The sequence below is a fragment of the Salmo trutta genome, chromosome 18 (assembly GCF_901001165.1).
Source record: "Salmo trutta chromosome 18, fSalTru1.1, whole genome shotgun sequence".
Taxonomy (NCBI): domain Eukaryota; kingdom Metazoa; phylum Chordata; class Actinopteri; order Salmoniformes; family Salmonidae; genus Salmo; species Salmo trutta.
The window spans coordinates 48,483,729-48,503,575 of NC_042974.1; the positions used below are offsets into that span (position 1 = coordinate 48,483,729).

The window sequence follows — 19,847 nt, forward strand, 5'->3', positions numbered from 1 at the left end:
AGCTAAATATGCAGGTTTAAAAATATATATACTTCTGTGTATTGATTTTAAGAAAGGCATTGATGTTTATGGTTAGGTACAGTCGTGCAACGATTGTGCTTTTTTCGCAAATGCGCTTTTGTTAAATCATCCCCCGTTTGGCAAAGTCAGCTGTCTTTGTAAGGAAGAAATAGTCTTCACAGTTTGCAACAAGCCAGGCGGCCCAAACGGCTACATATACCCTGACTCTGTTTGCAAGAGAAGTGACACATTTTCCCTAGTTAAAAGAAATTCATGTTAGCAGGCAATATTAACTAAATATGCAGGTTTAAAAATATATACTTGTGTATTGATTTTAAGAAAGGCATTGATGTTTATGGTTGGAGCAACGTGTACCTAAGCGATTATATGCAACGCAGGACAGGCTAGATAAACTAGTAATATCATCAACCATGTGTAGTTAACTAGTGATTATGATTGATTGATTGTTTTTTTTATAAGATAAGTTTAATGCTAGCTAGCAACTTACCTTGGCTTCTTACTGCATTCGCGAGTGCAATGTAAAGCAGGTGGTTAGAGCGTTGGACTAGTTAACCGTAAGGTTGCAAGATTGAATTCCTGAGCTGACAAGGTAAAAATCTGTCGTTCTGCCCCTGAACAAGGCAGTTAACCCACCGTTCCTAGGCCGTCATTGAAAATAAGAATGTGTTCTTAACTGACTTGCCTAGTTAAATAATGGTCTAAAAAAAAAATAAAAAAAATAAAAGATTTAAAAAAAAAAAATCAGCGTCCAAAGCATCAATGCAAGAGGAAGGCATTGATGCTATGGACTGGCCCGCCCGTTCCCCAGACCTGAATCCAATTGAGCACATCTGGGACTACATGTCTCGCTCCATCCACCAACGCCACGTTGCACCACAGACTGTCCAGGAGTTGGCGGATGCTTTAGTCCAGGTCTGGGAGGAGATCCCTCAGGAGACCATCCGCCACCTCATCAGGAGCATGCCCAGGCGTTGTAGGGAGGTCATACAGGCACGTGGAGGCCACACACACACCACTGAGCCTCATTTTGACTTGTTTTAAGGACATTACATCAAAGTTGGATCAGCCTGTGGTGTGGTTTTCCACTTTAATTTTGAGTGTGACTCCAAATCCAGACCTCCATGGGTTGATAAATTGGATTTCCATTGATTATTTTTGTGTGATTTTGTTGTCAGCACATTCAACTATGTAAAGAAAAAAGTATTTAGTAAGATTATTTCATTCATTCAGATCTAGGATGTGTTATTTTAGTGTTCCCTTTATTTTTTTGAGCAGTATATTTTTAAAAGGAACGTCTTTTTCCGAAAACTCAAGGTGTTCAAGGTGCCATTTTTGACACTTGCATTTGGGCCAGGGCTGTTCCAGATATCTACAAAGTACAGGTGACACCCTTTGACACTTCTTCCAATATGATTTTCATCCAACAAACAGCCAGACACAACAACAACAAAAAATCCTAAGTGTCTGGTGTGATTTTTAACCTGCCTAATTGATTTCAACTTGACTCTATGGAAACTATTTTGAGTCTCATAAAAGTCTACATTTCCAGCTTTGATTTTTTGCAGATCTCTGCCATATGAAGATTGACACATTTCATTTTCTTCCAGCAGCCGATATGCCAAATGCCATCGGAGGACAAATGTGCAGGCAGCATATGTTTTCAATTGGCAAGATGGATTAGAGCAATGCTTCATACAGCCATCACACAGATCATTGATGCACTGTCTGACTGGCAATGTCTGTATCCATCCACACTAAAAAAAATAATTTAGACAACATATTTGATTGACAGAAGAGCAGGAATACTGGCCAGAAATTAAATTCATTCACTAGCTGTCACAATGCATTTGGCAGGAATGCAAAGGAGGCTTGTGTAATACGGAGGTGGGTAAAAGCAAAAACTGGTTTGCCAAACAGAGCCTTTAAATATGGCATAGGCCTCCTTAACCTCACTAGGGGGTGTGGCCCACCTGGCCAACATCCAGTGAAATTGCAGAGCACCTAATTCAAAAACAGAAATACTCATTATAAAAATTAATTAAACATACAAGTGTTATACATGGGTTTCAATATTAACTTCTTGTTAATCCAACCACGGTGTCAGATTTCAAAAAGGCTTTACGGCGAAAGCATACCATGTGATTATCTGAGGACAGCGCCCAGCAGACAAATCATTACAAACAGTAACAAGCCAAGTAGAGGAGTTACACAAGTCAGAAATAGGGATAAAATGAATCACTTACCTTTGATGATCTTCATATGTTTGGACTCACATGACTCCCATTTACTCAATAAATGTTCGTTTTGGTCGATAAAGTCCATGTTTATATCCAAAAACCTCTGTTTTGTGAAACTCAACAAAACAGAAATTCTCATAATAAACATACAAATGTTATACACCAGCTTAAAGATAAACTTCTTGTTAATCCAACCGCTGTGTCAGATTTCAAAAAGGCTTTATGGCGAAAGCAAACCATGCGATTATCTGAGAACAGCGCCCAGCAGACAAATCATTACAAACAGTTAGCAGCCAAGAAGAGGAGTAACAAAAATCAGAAATAGCGATAAAATGTATCACTTACCTTTGATGAACTTCATATGGTTGCACTCTGAAGACTCTGTTACACAATAAATGTTAGTTTTGTTCGATAATGTCCCTCTTTATGTCCAAAATCCTCAGTTTTGTTGGTGCGTTTTGTTCAGCAATCCATTGGAACAAAGCGCGGTCACAGCAGACAGACGGAAAATCAAAAAAGTACAATTAAAGTTCGTAGAAACATGTCAAACGAGGTTTAAAATCAATCCTCAGGTTGTTTTTGTCATAAATAATCAATAATATTTCAACCGGACAAAAGCTTTGTCAATAGAAAAGGAGAAACAAGAAAGGTGCGCTCCCGATCGCACGCTGGACTCATGTCTGGAAATTTCCACTGTCCACTCATTGAAAGTGCTGTATCTCCCTCATTTTTCAGAGTAAAAGCCTGAAACAATGCCTAAAGACTGGCCACATGTAGAAGAAGCCATAGAGATCATGAACTGGGTGCTAAGTCTTTGTATGGTGGATAAACTTTCAATGGAAAAACAGCCTTTCAAAAATAATAGTACTTCCTGGATGGATTTTCCTCAGGTTTTCGCCTGCCATATCAGTTCTGTTATGCTCACAGACATTATTTTTTGGAAACTTTAGAGTGTTTTCTATCCAAACCTACCAATTATATGCATATCCTAGCTTCTGGGTCTGAGTAGCAGGCAGTTTACTTTGGGCACGCTTTTCATCCAAAATTCCAAATGCTGCCCCCTACACTTGTGAAGTTAATATTGCATTACAGAATTTTTTTATATATTTTTTTTAATTGAGGTTTACACCACAGTGTGGGTAAGAGATAGACCTAGTTCTCTCCAGCTAAAATGACTAAAGGGTTGAGTTATGAACAGAGTGACTTCCCTCAGAAAATTCTAATTGAGCAAAACCTTAGCAACTACTTCGTCTGATGATTGACTTTGGATGCAAACTTTAAGTACTGTTCCCAGACTTTAATTAAAAAGCTCAAATCAGGCTTTGGGTTGTCAATTTCAGTATATAAAGTACATTCTGTTCCCAAAGCTGTCAGATGTATTATTATTCCCAATATCATGCGTGCATTTTAATATCCCTGGTTATAGCAGCAATTAAATCCTCCTCCACATTGTTTACTATAACCAAGTATCTCATTTGAATTTTAGAGGTCATTAGACTCAAGCAGACTGTAGCTGCAATTACCACAGATTACCGCCACCGAATCCACCATGTCATATACTTAGATAACTCGTATCTAAACATTTATCATAATGAGGTGGTACATGTCCAACTACACAAACACTTCCTGCAGCTGCAATGTACAGTTAAATGTAAAACTGAACACAATTTATGGTAATCATTCACAACTCATTTAGGGCTACTTTTTAATTACAAAAAAAAAAAAAACATTGAGCATTTGTTTGTATTCCACCACAGATGTATACTTTATGTAGACTACACTTTATTATCAAAACTCTTTACATCGAGAAGATGTGATCAAATGATATGTTTAATAGAGGAATTTGTGTAGATGAGTATAAGTTTATCTAAAAGCATTGCATTGACACAAAATGTGAAGATGGGAAAATTCACAACAAATTAAAGTTTCCTCTCCATGATGAAACCTTAGCTTTACAGATTTGGCAGCTTTTGTTTCTTCACACAAACACACACCCACGCAGCAGCATTAAGCTCCTTTGTTCTCCTTCACAACAGAGAGGAAGAAGCCAGTAATGGCCGTGTCATGCCTCTGCATGAATAATCTCCTACATCAAATGAGACCAGGACACTCCTTACAATATGCTTTTTATGGTCACTTCCATTGGAAATAGCCCATTGGGCTCCAATAACACCAGAGACCTTGTAAGGAGTGAGATCTCATTGAGGTGTGCAACAGGAGACGACATGTCGCGCTGCATATCTGAAGAGAAATGTGAAGCGTAGACTGAAGCATGGAAATGTAATGTGTATGCACGAGCCGGATGATATACAAGTAGTGGGGTTATACAGATTCCACCAATCTTGCCAAGACAATTGCAAGCACTGGTTTGTGATATAGGCCTAGTACTGCAGTGGCAACAGCATATTCCAACTATATCTATATGTATAGGGTAGTGTTGTCACGATACCAGAATTTTGAATTCGATACTAGGTTTAATATCACAATACCACGTAAAAAAAATGCATATTAGCCAAATTCCCAGAATAGCCCTCGATCCAGACAGATAAACTCAGCTACTGCTCTGTTCAATTGTTGGGCATCATTTATTTGATTGGTAAATCTATTGATGAACTGGGTATGTAGCCTAGGCCTATCCACAATACAGGTGAATGCATATTCAACAAAAGTGTGTGCATGCATTGAGTTCGAGCTTGTTTTGGCTGATAGGGCTACATATGACAAAAATCAATTTCCCTTCCATTTAGGATTTATTTTAGTGTGCTAGGATTTATTTTAGTGTAGTGATCAACAACATTTGAATAGAAGTAGCTTATTTTCCAAAAACGTGCACCGTCTCTTTAAATCGGTAATGACGTCATTCACAAGGCGCGAGGGGGCGGTCTGTCGGAGCACAGACAGTTTCGCTGAGGCAATAGATCATATTTTTGGAGACGTAAGCGAGACCAAATAATTGAATGTAAAGTTTTTGGTGACAATCACCTTTGAAGTCAGCATATTTTACATATTATAACAAACAATGTACTAGGGTAGTGAATTGATGTTCGCTTTAGCCAGCAAGCAAAGTTAGCCTACAAAGATGGAAGCTACCGGTATCTTCTTGCATTGTAAGGTGTTCTAGCCTGTATGGACATTGTTTTGCGAAGTTGCAAACAGTTATTAACAGTTTCAACATTTCTACATTCCGCATTACATTATTCAAGTGTGTTAACTTCAGTGCAGCATGAGTTGGGAGCTAACATTATACAGACTCCCAGTGCAGGCTAGCAATGAGTAAGTGGAGCAGTCAAGGTTGGCGCTATATTAAAGGGGTTGGCTGCGCTGATAGACAGGCTTGATCCGTGAGACACATGTGACATTCCAGAAAGTAAGAAAAATTGAGTACCAAACTGATTTTCGTGTTCTAGTAATGAAACGTTTCGGTATACCGTGCAACACTAGTATAGATCACATAAATGGGAAACATGAATCAACAAAGCCAAGCATAGGAAAATGGTCATAGACACAAACATCTTGCTAACTTGGAATAGAACATTGGCCATGTAGCCTGGCCAATACCTGTAATAGAAATCTACTAATGTTGGATACAAACAAAAACTATATCCAGATAAACAAAATGTGCACCATGTTTCACAGAGTCAAATAAAATGTCAAAGTGTGTGCAACCCCAGCGTATTTTTCAGCTCGACTCCTCTAAAGTAGAACTGCCTCTAGTCAGCCCTCCAGCATGCCATATAGTACTGCCGGCACACATCAGACACCCACTCCATGCAACACTACTACACACAGTGAGAGGGGGACGGCTTTACTAAACACAATTACCAGAGGTCATGGGTTAAGGATTGGAGAACCACTCAACTCTTTTCTTTTTTGTCAATATTGAAGCTCGTTATCATGGGGTTGAGGAGAATATTCAGAAAAACAACCTTTCAACAGAATTATCAAATCTCACAGACGTAACTAGTTCTACTATTCTGGTTCTATGGATAACTAATAGAAACGGTCTCTATGGCGTGACATGATAGCTACTTGGTAAAATGTGTGAGCAGCTTGATATTCTGGCATGAAGTCCTTTCATTTCCCATGCACCGGGGAAAGTAGCTTAAGCGGCTGTGGATTCCAAAATAAAAGCATGGTCTCAAACAAACCATTAGTTCTACATTATTCGTCTAGGTACTTCAGGCCATATATATATATATATATATATATATATCTGGTCCACAGCATTATTTCTGTTCTACGAGATATAGACTCACAGAAAGTGAAACACTAAGTCATTCAGAAGTTCATGGGGGGAAAGGACATTTCACTACGGAGCTGTCACCTAGCAACGCAGATAAGCTAATGTTTTTGGTGCGGAACATGTTGGAATGGATACAAATCTGTTGCGTCTCTGACAATGGAATGAGAATAGTTGGGTGGAGATAAAGGTGCTATGCTCTGTCAGACATTTAGGCTACCATTTATTTTTATGTGACCGACAGGTACAATTAACAAATTACTGTAATATTCAGTTTGTATTTACCTGTGAGCTACAACTCAAAAATATATATTTTTTAAAAAGGTAAATAAATACAAAGTATTGCCATTAAGACCATATTAAAGTTAAAAAGTCATTAAACATTTAATATGTAAACGAAAAGATTTCCCTTTACGGGTTTTCACTCCACCCTTGCACTTGATTGATTAATTAAGGTCACTGATTAGTAAGGAACTCCCCTCATCTGGTTGTCTAGGTCTTCATTTAAAGGAAAAACCCACAGACACTCGGCCCTCCGTGGAATGAGTTTGACACCCCTGGTGTAAGTAATCATGTCACTTTACCACTTAAAGGAAAATTATTATTATTATTTTTTAAATTTTAAATACTTCATATTCATCATCTCCACCCCAACATCAACAAAAGAAGAAGGCACGTTTCTAGGTTTTGTGGGGAGAAAGAGGTTGAAGATAAGTGTTTCCAAAACATAGAAACGCTCTATTTTCACATATGTTTATGTTGGGGTGGCGCTGGAGATGACAAATATGAATGACCATTATTTTATTTCCTTTTAATAAACCATCTCTCACAGAAGTCCCTTGGCCATATCCATTTTACCTCAACAGCAACTTCCAAATGGCCAATTAGGGCCTACTACACCTGTAGCCTACATAAGCACAATAAACAATGATATAATGACATCTTTCAAGAGGAATAAGGCTCCATCAGAGGACTAGGCTGTATTCTGTTATCAATCTTTGGGAGAAAAGCCTTGCCATCTAGCCTTAAACACAGTGCTTCTGCTTTCTAAAGGGCCAACCTCAGAGCATCTCTGATCTCAGCTTGGTTTTAACCTCAGCCTGGTCTGTGGAGGGTGAGGAAGGAGGTTTGCAGGAATGACCTACAACTCCTACACAAGTGTACGTTGTCATCCGTTCAAAAAACGATCATCTTTCCTGCCTACTCCTGTCAGCCGGAAAAAGCAATCCAGTCCCACTGCCTCCCAATTTCTCACACAACCACCTCATCCCACCCACCCACAATCATCTTCTCGTCAGACATCCCACTCACTGCTCACTGACATCCAAGCAGGTAATTACTCCATTGCAGGCAAATTACAATGCGCTGCAGACATCTAGATTGCTTTGTATATGCATGTATGACTGACCAGACGGTCTGTCCAAAGGCCCTTGACCTTTTTAATGGAATTCTGTTTTGTCCAAAGACATGCTGTACAACAGGCTATATCAAACTAGCACAACAGCACTTAATGCTAAAAGAATATTCACACTAAATGCAGAAATTGTCATATAACCAAAGCATGCTGACCATTGTCTTCAAAACATACCATGTTAAAATACAGTTGAAGTCGGAAGTTTACATACACCTTTCCCAAAAACATTTAAACTGAGTTTTACAATTCCTGACATTTAATCCAAGTAAAAATTCCCTGTTTTAGGTCAATTAGGATTACAAGTTTATTTTAAGAATGGGAAATGTCAGAATAATAGTAGAGAGAATGATTTCAGCTTTTATTTCTTTCATCACATTCCCAGTGGGTCAGAAGTTTACGGAGGAGATACAATCTTCGGCAAAATCATTCGCAAGGAGATTCCTGCAAAAATATTATTTGAATATGAAGTATTTAGCATTTGGTAGGATTGCCTTTAAAATTGTTTAACTTGGGTCAAACGTTGCAGATAGCCTACCACAAGCTTCCCACAATAAGTTGGGTGAATGTTGGCCCATTCTGCCTAACAGAGCTGGTGTAACTGAGTCAGGTTTGTAGGCCTCCTTTCTCACACATGCTTTTTCAGTTCTGCCCATACATTTTCTATGGGGTTGAGGTCAGGGCTTTATGATGGCCACTGCAATACCTTGACTTTGTTGTCCTTAAGCCATTTTGCCACAACTTTGGAAGTATGCATGGGGTCATTGTCCATTTGGAAGACCCATTTGCGACCAAGCTTTAACTTCCAGACTTATGTCTTGAGATGTAGCTTCAATATATTTACCTAATTTTCCTCCCTCGTGATGCCATCTATTTTGTGAAGTGCACCAGGCCCTCCTGCAGCAAAGCACCCCCACAACATGATGCTGCCACCCCCGTGCTTCACGGTTGGGATGGTGTTCTTCTGCTTGCAAGCCTCCCCCTTTTTCCTCCAAACATAATGATGGTCATTATGGCCAAACAGTTCTATTTTTGTTTCATCAGACCAGAGGACATTTCTCCAAAAAGTACGATCTTTGTCCCCATGTGCAATTGCAAACCATAGTCTGGCTTTTCTATGGCGGTTTTGGAGCAGTGGCCTCTTCCTTGCTGAGCGGCCTTTCAGGTTATGTCGATATAGGACTCGTTTTACTGTGGATATAGATACTTTTGTACCTGTTTCCTCCAGCATCTTCACAAGGTCCTTTGCTGTTGTTCTGGGATTGATTTGCACTTTTCGCACCAAAGTACATTCATCTCTAGGAGACAGAAGGTGTCTCCTTCCTGAGCGGTATGACGGCTGCATGGTCCCATGGTGTTTATACTTGCTTACTATTGTTTGTACAGATGAACGTGGTACCTTCAGGCGTTTGGAAATTGCTCCCAAGGATGAACCAGACTTGTGGAGGTCTACAATTCTTCTGAGGTATTGGCTGATTTCTTTTGATTTCCCGATGATGTCAAGCAACAAGGCACTGAGTTTGAAGGTAGGCCTTGAAATACATCCACAGGTTCACCTTCAATTGACTCAAATTATGTCAATTAGCCTAGCAGAAGCTTCTAAAGCCATGACATAATTTTCTGGAATTTTCCAAGCCGTTTAAAGGCACAGTCAACTTAGTGTATGTAAACTTCTGACCCACTGGAATTGTGATACAGTGAATGATAAGTGAAATAATCTGTCTAAACAATTGTTGGAAAAATTCCTTGTGTCATGCACAAAGTAGACGTCCTAACCGACTTGCCAAAACTATAATTTGTTAACAAGAAATTTGTGGGGTGGTTGAAAAAAAGAGTTAATGACTCCAACCTAAGTGTATGTAGACTTCCGACTTCAACTGTCTGTATTTCATTCATAATGATGTACTATACTGCTGCTTACATTTACTGTACCAAATATTTTATTCAGACTGCCATCTTCTACTATTCAGAGAAAGGATTGACATTTCAAATGTGCTTCATAACACAGGGCTAGATATCCACTTAGACATTTCAGATCCATTTTCCCCTGTGAGCTAGTGTGATAATGGCATTTGTGAGCACTACAAATGCACCGTTTAATTTACTGCGTTATTCCTATTGATTTTGGCATCATTGGTGGAGCCCTCCTCCACCTGCTGAGAAGGATTAGCCTGCAGTAAATACAAGCCTTGCCAAATGTATCATTAACAATTGGAGGAAAATTCTATTTAAATGGTGCTCAATTTCTAATAAATGAATAAATTATTGATTGAGCGTTTTAAACATATCCCTCTCTCCATTCTCCAGGGATGAAAGACTTCAAATGATGGGCAGAGTAATCCCTAGAATAATATGGAGTTACTAGTAATACCTCCATAAAGTCCTATAGGAAAAGCTTCAGGCTGTGAATCTGTAAACAATAAATGACATTTAAACCCATGTCATAGTCTACAAATTACATCAAAGTTAAATGCCATGTAGTAACTGTCAGTTGCCCATTATTTGGCATTAAAAAAAATAAATGCCTTACCGCAAGTGCTTTGGACAGTCTTGTACGGAAGTCGTTGAGAACGATGGTGACAATGTCCTGGTGAGGGATGTAGACATAGCCCCCCTTCAGGTAGACCTTCCTGGTTCTCACCAGATCCAACGCATCTTGGAATGGGACCTTGAAATAAAACATTCAACATAACTTGCTCATCCTGATGTTTTGCCTCCCAATAGAATATTCATTATCTTAACACAGGGGTGCACTTATGTTCTCTAATATAACCACGTGAGGATTTCACCTTTGTAGAAAATGGAAAATTGTTAACTCACTTTGTAGAAGTCTTGGCAGTCAACCGTGGATCCACTGACAGCAAAGCTTGAGTTGACGAGTTTATCCGTCAGGTTTTTCTTCTCATCAATACTAATCTAGAGATTAGGATAAGGTAGTCGGCTTTCAGTGACAGAAACAAGCATATTGACACTTGATAGTATAGCTATCTAGAAGTGTAATGTTGTTGCATTCTCTTCTCCGGAGTGAGGTGAAGACTGCTGTACACTTGTCCATCAATCATGTCCTCTTAGGCCTAAACAAATGAAAGACAATGTGTCCTCGGGCTGTTGATGACCTATCCGACTGCTATGGGTCTGAATCAATAGTGTAAGCAGCAAACACATGGTAAGGCGAGGGAATGGAGAGCTGGGTTGTGTTCATTAGTTCATAATAGTCCCTCCCTGTTTCAGTCCTTTTTGGCCTGGCATAAATGCCATTGTGGGATATCTTATACTGAAGACCCAGAATGCATCAGAGGCTTTATCACCACAACATATCAGGCTTTAACAATAGCTACGTTTCATAATTGGCGACAGATTTACATGCAAATATTCTAAAATACGCATAACAATATGCACATTTTCCCACCATAGAGGTGTTTCCATCAAATGTACTTGTCGTGGATAAAAAGGTGTGCATGATGACGTATTGCACATAAAAATAACTTTTGCGGGTGAATTCCCATATACTGGCCATTAGGCCGGTAGTGACATTTTTCATCGGACATGTACTTTACTTGCATAAAAAAGGTTGGCTGGAAACCTGGTAACTGTAATAGAAACGTGGATAAATACAGCCAACCATAAGGGCAGACGGAGTTAGAACCTTGTCGCCCATCTCCAAGACATTATCAAAGAAAGGCTTCCAGCTGTGTAGAACCTGCGGCCATAACAAACGCTTTACCACCTGTCACTCAAATAATTCTATCCAGGGCAGAGTATGTGAGTGAAGCGAGGAGCGGAGCGTGCCTAATTTGACTGGATCGTGATTCCCAAAGGCTGGAGGGTCGGCCTTCTCGCCCGCTCCAATAGCGCTCACTTCACAAGCTCAGGGCATACCCCCCCAGCATGTATTTGTAGTCTACTTGTGTGCTGCTATAGCCCCTTGCTTTAGCTACTGTCATGGAGGTCTCTAAATATTTTCATAAACTGATAAAACACACAGGTGCTAAATCAAGGTGACTTACAAAGATCAAGAACAAGAGGGTGCGGTGATGTAGCGAAAATACACGTATCCCAAAAGCATGATGGTGTACTTACTCCATGCACATGTTAACAAAAAGGAACGAGGTGGGTAGATGACTAATTGTCATTGTAGCAAAGTATTTATAAGCTAAAAATCAGATCACTTAAAACATTTTTTCATTTTTGTTCCATTATCTATACAATAGGCCATCGTTGATTTTGTCCCAATGGGCCTGGCATATTCCCACTTTCAAGGAGCTTTCCGTTTTGATTGGGTTATTTTACCAAAAAACCTTTAGGCTTGCCAATAGAAAAATTAAAAAACAACTCTGTATCTCTGCCCAGCCTGGCAAGTGGCTAAATTGTGATTTTAATGAATGAAGCGAATTTGGAGCAGCAGTTTTTTTCCTGTGAGCGCTGAGTGGAGTGGTAGGACAGGACATTGAGCACCTCTCCAAGAGTGATGAGTGGGATTTCCAACTGCTCACGTGCTCTGATCCAGGGACTGTTTGGGAAAATGTTGTACCTATCCCCTTCTGGGCATGTATGTGATGAACAACTTTTGCTGGCCTTTTTCACCTCCCTCGTTGCCATACTGCAATACTATAGACCATGCTGGTCATGTCAAATTAAATGAAAAGGAGCATGTTCTGTACAGTACTGTAAATGTGTACTATTTACTTCCTTGAGTTCAATTGATTTAACTTGTACAGGTTTTAATTTATCACAACAAATCTTATGGAACACACCTTGAAGTAAAACAAGATTCAACTTCAAATAGACCGATTGCAAAAACAACCCTCCACACAGTGGACATTTTCAGACTAGTATACTACTGTGAGCTGACAGCGCCATCTACTGACAGGTGTGAAATATTACCAGAAATATGTCCAAACAGTATCAAGACCAGATTTACTGATAATTTATATTTAGCAAAGTTTACACTCAATACTTTATTTTGTCATGCATATCAAAACTTTGCACCAGTGCATACACCAATGGAGGACAGGGATGAACCAATTGCTTGGTTATCCCAATTCCCGTCATTATATTGATGCCAAAGCTGTTTTGCTCACATTTGAGAGTAAAATGTGCATTTCCCTCCACAACAACAGCATAAATAGACTCACCGTATGATAGTGAAGATTATTGTATTGCAGAAATTCTCTTATGTTTTTGGAACCTAGGTCCTTGAAGCGATAACGGAAGAGGTCAATCTCTTGCTGGATAAACCACCGTCTGAGATCTTCTCTGCAAGATTAAAAAAAGTTATCTTATTGTTTGTTCAATTTACAAAGTAAGAGAATCACTTGGTATGCTGCGTCACAAAACATTAGGGAAAATACGCCCTCCTCTAGGTACAAGTCTATTTGGAGAAAGGGACATTACATGTTTATTGAATAGGCTGTATAGACTTCACTTACGTTTGGCAGTATGCAAGCCGGAGTATGAAGTGGGAGATATGGTCCTTTCTTCGCTTCTCATATTCACTGGGCCCAGTTTGAGGTTTCCGGTCATCCTTAGTGGATTTAAAAGAAAAGCATACCAGAACATCTCAACAGAAAGCATTCTCTATTTCAATATCATTAATCAAAGTCTTGATCACCACCAGCAATTCATCAGTGTTTTCCATTTTTTATTTTACCTTTATTTAACTAGGCAAGTCGATTAAGAACAAATTCTTATTTTCAATGACGGTCTAGGAACAGTGGGTTAACTGCCTTGTTCAGGGGCAGCACGACAGATTTGACCTTGTCAGCTCGGGATTCGATCTTGCAACCTTTCGGTTACTACTAGGCTGTTGGTCGACCAAGATTTTTTTTTAGTCGAGCAGTAGCAAATATACAGTGCCTTCAGAAAGTAGTCAGACGCCTTGACTTTTCCACATTTTGTTACGTTACAGCCTTATTGTAGAATAGATTTTTTTTTTTTATCCTCTGCAATCCACACACACACAACCCCATAATTACAAAGCAAAAAACAGATTTAGACATTTTTGTAAATATATTACAAATAAAATACAGAAATATCTGATTTACATAACTATTCAGACCCGTTGCTATGAGACTCAAAATAGAGCTCAGGTGCATCCTGTTTCCATTGATCATCCTTGAGATGTTTCCACATTTTGATTGGAGTCCACCTGTGGTCAATTCAATTGATTGGACATGATTTGGAAAGGCACACACCTGTCTATATAAACTCCCACAGTTGACGGTGCATGTCAGAGTAAAAACCAAGCCATGAGGACGAAGGAATTGTCCATAGAGCACCGAGACAGGATTGTGCTGAGGCAAAGATTTGGGAATGGTACCAAAAAAAAATATTCTGCAGCGTTGAAGGTCCCTAAGAACACAGTGGCCTCCATCATTCTTAAATGGAAGAAGTTTGAACCACCAAGACTCTTCCTAGAGCTGGCCGCCCGGCCAAACGGAGCAATCGGGGGAGGGCGGCCTTGGTCAGGGATGTGACCTAGAACCCAATGGTCACTCTGACAGAGCTCTAGAGTTCCTCTGTGGAGATGAGCGAACCTTCGAGAAGGACAACCATCTCTGCAGCACTCCACCAATCAGGCCTTTATGGTAGGGTGGCCAGACAGAAGCCACTTATCAAAAAAAGGCACAATTCCTGACATTTATTCCTAGTAAAAAGTCCCTGTCTTAGGTCAGTTAGGATCACCACTTAATTTTAAGTATAATAGTAGAGAATTAATTATTATTTCAGCTTTTTTCTTTCATCACATTCCCAGTGGGTCAGAAGTTTAGGACTCAATTAGTAGCATTGCCTTTAAAAATTGTTTAACCTGGTTCAAACATTTTGGGTAGCCTTCCACAAGCTTCCCACAATAAGTTGGGTGAATTTCAGCCCATTCCTTCTGACAGAGCTGGTGTAACTGAGTCAGGTTTGTAGGTCTACTTGCTCGCACAAGCCTTTTCAGTTCTGCCCACACATTTTCTATGGGATTGAGGTCAGGGCTTTGTGATGGCCACTCCAATACCTTGACTTTGTTGTCCTTAAGCCATTTTGCCACAACTTTGGAAGTATGCTTTGGGTCATTGTCCATTTGGAAGACCCATTTGCAACCAAGCTTAAACTTCCAGACTGATGTCTTGTGATGTTGCTTCAATATATCCACAATTTTCCTCCACGATGCCATCTATTTTGTGAAGTGCACCACTTCCTCCTACAGCAAAGCACCCCCGCAGCATGATGCTGCCACCCCCGTCCTTCACGGTTGGGATGGTGTTCTTCGACTTGCAAGCCTCCTCCTTTTTCCTCCAAACATAAATGGTCATTATGGCCAAACAGTTCTATTTTTGTTTCATCAGACCAGAGGACATTTCTCCAAAAAAGTACGATCTTTGTCCCCATGTGTAGTTGCAAACCGTAGTCTGGATTTTTTTATGGCGATTTTGGAGCAGTGGCTTCTTCCTTGCTGAGCAGCCTTTCTAGTTATGTCGATATAGGACTCGTTTAACTGTGGATATAGATACTTTTGTAACTGTTTCCTCCAGCATCTTCACAAGGTCCTTTGCTGTTGTTCTGGGATTGATTTGCACTTTTCGCACCAAAGTACGTTCATCTCTAGGAGACAGAAGGTGTCTCCTTCCTGAGCGGTATGACGGCTGCATGGTCCCATGATGTTTATACTTGCGTACCTTTGTTTGTACAGATGAACGTGGTACCTTCAGGCATTTAAAAATAGCTCCCAAGGATGAACCACACTTGTGGAGGTCTACAATTTTTTTTTCTGAGGTCGTGGCTGATTCTTTTGATTTGCCCATGATGTCAAGCAAAGAGGCCATGAGTACACCTCCAATTGACTCAAAGGATGTCAATTAGCCTATCAGAAGCTTCTAAAGCCATGACATTTTCTGGAATTTTCCAAGCTGTTTAAAGGCACAGTAAACTAAGTGTATGTAAACTTCTGACCCACTGGAATTATGATACAGTGAAATAATCTGTCTCTAAACAATTGTTGGAAAATATCCTTGTGTCATGCACAAAGTAGATGTCCTAAACGACTTGCCAAAACTATAGTTTGTTAACAAGAAATTTGTGGGTGTTAAAAACAGGTTTTAATGACTCCAACCTAAGTATGTAAACTTCTAACTATATATATACATACACACACACTGCTCAAAAAAACTGCTCAAAAAAATAAAAGGGAACACTAAAATAACATCCTAGATCTGAATGAATGAAATAATGTTATTAAATACTTTTTTCTTTACATAGTTGAATGTGCTGACAACAAAATCACACAAAAATAATCAATGGAAATCCAATTTATCAACCCATGGAGGTCTGGATTTGGAGTCAAACTCAAAATTAAAGTGGAAAACCACACTACAGGCTGATCCAACTTTGATGTAATGTCCTTAAAACAAGTCAAAATGAGGCTCAGTAGTGCGTGTGGCCTCCACGTGCCTGTATGACCTCCCTACAACGCCTGGGCATGCTCCTGATGAGGTGGCGGATGGTCTCCTGAGGGATCTCCTCCCAGACCTGGACTAAAGCATCCGCCAACTCCTGGACAGTCTGTGGTGCAACGTGGCGTTGGTGGATGGAGCGAGACGATGTCCCAGATGTGCTCAATTGGATTCAGGTCTGGGGAACGGGCAGGCCAGTCCATAGCATCAATGCCTTCCTCTTGCAGGAACTGCTGACACACTCCAGCCACATGAGGTCTAGCATTGTCTTGCATCAGGAGGAACCCAGGGCCAACCGCACCAGCATATGGTCTCACAAGGGGTCTGAGGATCTCATCTCGGTACCTAATGGCAGTCAGGCTACCTCTGGCGAGCACATGGAGGGCTGTGCGGCCCCCAAAGAAATGCCACCCCACACCATGACTGAAACACCGCCAAACCTGTCATGCTGGAGGATGTTGCAGGCAGCAGAACGTTCTCCACGGCGTCTCCAGACTGTCACATGTGCTCAGTGTGAACCTGCTTTCATCTGTAAAGAGCATAGGGCGCCAGTGGCAAATTTGCCAATCTTGTCACGGTGTTGGGCTGTAAGCACAACCCCCACCTGTGGACGTCGGGCCCTCATACCACCCTCATGGAGTCTGTTTCTGACCATTTGAGCAGACACATGCACATTTGTGGCCTGCTGGAGGTCATTTTGCAGGGCTCTGGCAGTGCTTCTCCTGCTCCTCCTTGCACAAAGGTGGAGGTAGCGGTCCTGCTGCTGAGTTGTTGCCCTCCTACGGCCTCCTCCACGTCTCCTGATGTACTGGCCTGTCTCCTGGTAGCGCCTCCATGCTCTGGACACTACACTGACAGACACAGCAAACCTTCTTGCCACAGCTCGCATTGATGTGCCATCCTGGATGAGCTGCACTACCTGAGCCACTTCTGTGGGTTGTAGACTCCGTCGCATGCAACCACTAGAGTGAAAGCACCGCCAGCATTCAAAAGTGACCAAAACATCTATATATATATAGCGCGCTCTCCCGCCAATTTGTGCACACTCATTGAGTAAATGGTTTGCGTTTGATTGTTAATGTATTATTTACCATTACATATCAACAGTACATTTACTGTTAATTTCTAATCCAACATGTTTGTTTGGTTACAATAAAGTCTTAATGCATTCGATATACAGTACCAGTCAAAAGTTTGCACACCTAATCATTCAAGGGTTTCTTTATTTTTTTTGTAGAATAATACAAACTATTTAATAACACATTTGGAATCTTTTAGTAACCAGAAACGTGTTTTATAAAATGTTGTGATTTGTTTAACAAGTTCTGGTTACTACATGATTCCATGTGTTATTTCAGTTTTGTCGTCACTATTCTACAATGTAGGAAATAGTTTATAAAAAATAACCCTTGAATGAGTAGGTGTCAGTCTTTTGACTGGGACTGTATATTATTATCCAGTCTTTTACCGTTCTCATTGTCAGAGTGGGCACGTTGTTTGCAGAGCGCAGTGTTACACTTGTGAAAAACCAAGTTTTGGTTTATTTCATTCCATTTACGAGTTGTCAATGTCTTCTGTTTGGAGCGCTCCAGTCAAGTAGTTGAGTAAGGACACGCACCTGATTATGCATAAAAGTAGGGCTATAGGCTACCTGGCCTGTGTGCAATGAAGGCATATACATGTGCCCATTTGGAGATCTAATAGCATTTCTGATTGGGTTAAAGCACCACCACTAATGAGCTGTGGAGCTTCTCAAAGTAATGTTTTCTTCACCTCAAACAGCAAGCAAACAAAGTCTGTTTCTACATCCACTGAGAATGACAATTCCTCAATGTATTTGAAAAATCTTTCCAGCCCTCTCCCTTTCAAACACTCAGCATCAAAGGGAAAAATGTCATGCTCAAATCCAGTGGAAACGTCATAAAATAGGCCTACGTGAGTACTTCTTAACCCTTTCGCAAATATCCTACAGATGTCTGTCCCAAGCTCACTGGTGCCGGAAACTGAGGGCCCAGAATATTTTATACAATGTTGCAAGGAGATTCAGGCTGGACCCAAGTTAATAGTTGATACAATGTTTATATTTCGTTGCAGACAGGCCATGCGTAGCCAATGTGATTTATAGGATATTTATTTTATCAGTTTATTTTCTACCTGCAATGTTTTTATTTGTTGGCTTGATAGGCTATTTTTACAATGGCAATAGAAGTCACTTTTTAGGTTTGTTTCATTTAGATGACAATGATTGAGATTCGACAACATTATTATAAAATCTGATTTAACTGTTGCACGAAAATGTGCATTTGAAAACCATGACTGGCACGCAGATCAGTAGAAATGGTAAGATAAATTTGCATTCCACATGAGAAAGTTTGCCGACTCCTCGTGTAGCCTATTACCGGCAACTTCAGGAGAGTAATGGCAGAATCTGCGAAAGCCAGTAGGGGCGGGAGGATGGTCCGGACAGGTTACGTTTTTTGTTCTGGTTATCTTGATCTCTGGCTCCCTCTTGATTCATTTGTGTATTTTTTTTATCAGACGAGCTTAATGCATACAGTATATACAGTAGTTGGTTTGATTAAAACAGGTTGTCTGTATGGAAAAACATTAAAATGTTTACCAATCATTGTTTACCAATCAATAGGTCAAAAGAACTGATTACATTCGGTCGACCAAGATTTACCAATCATGTTTACCAATCAATTGGTCAAAAGAACTGATTACATTCGGTCGACCAAGATTTACCAATCAATTGGTCAAAAGAACTGATTACATTCGTTTGACCAAGATTTACCAATCAATTGGTCAAAAGAACTGATTACATTCGGTCGACCAAGATTTTTTTTTTTGAGGGGACAGCTCTAACTATTAGTATCTTTTTTAAATAGCTAAGCACTATAGAATTCATAATTTTGTACTCACAGCCTCTATTTTGTAGGGGAAGTTCAAGTTTGAGAACTCTGCATCCAGTTTCTTGGTATATTGTTCAGATGTTTTCACATAGCTCACTCCAAGGTTTTCAACTGTCTTCAACACTGGAATGACAAAACAAGATCAAAACACTATGCAACTTTATGTATATAAAAAGGGGAATCAGACAAATGTAACACTACTTGATACCCAGCGTCATAACACGGTCATAACAGCTGACAACCTGTCATAACCCATATTTACACTTGTTGTGACACTTATTTTATGGCTTGTAATGACACCTACATAAGTGTCAACCCCATTTATTCAAATGCATTTTTCCCTGCTAAGAAGTTTACTTTCGTGTGAAAGTTTAAGTAATTTGTTGTAATGAATTCTACAGTCATGTTTTTTTCCCAATCATATTTTAAATAACTAACAGAAAATACATTGACACTCATGAAGCATTATGACAATCCTGTATCACTTTCCTTGGACAAAATAAAAAAAACTTTGACACTGTCAAGAAGCATTATAATCATAGAAGCAAGATCACATACATGCCCATATGTCAGTCAGTCAAAAAGAGG

At 39.9% G+C, this 19,847-nt stretch overlaps 1 protein-coding gene across 1 annotated transcript in view; it reads right to left on the bottom strand.

The window, feature by feature from the left end:
• The window catches only part of prim2 (DNA primase subunit 2), a 103,676-nt gene that overhangs the window by 82,765 nt on the left and 1,064 nt on the right, over positions 1 to 19,847 (bottom strand). Inside the window, exons 3-7 of the mRNA XM_029698852.1 lie at positions 19,270 to 19,382; positions 13,339 to 13,433; positions 13,045 to 13,165; positions 10,730 to 10,825; positions 10,440 to 10,577 (exon numbers count right to left, since the gene is read on the bottom strand). Coding sequence (XP_029554712.1) covers positions 10,440 to 10,577; positions 10,730 to 10,825; positions 13,045 to 13,165; positions 13,339 to 13,433; positions 19,270 to 19,382 — 563 coding nt within the window. The remainder of the gene's footprint in view (positions 1 to 10,439; positions 10,578 to 10,729; positions 10,826 to 13,044; positions 13,166 to 13,338; positions 13,434 to 19,269; positions 19,383 to 19,847) is intronic.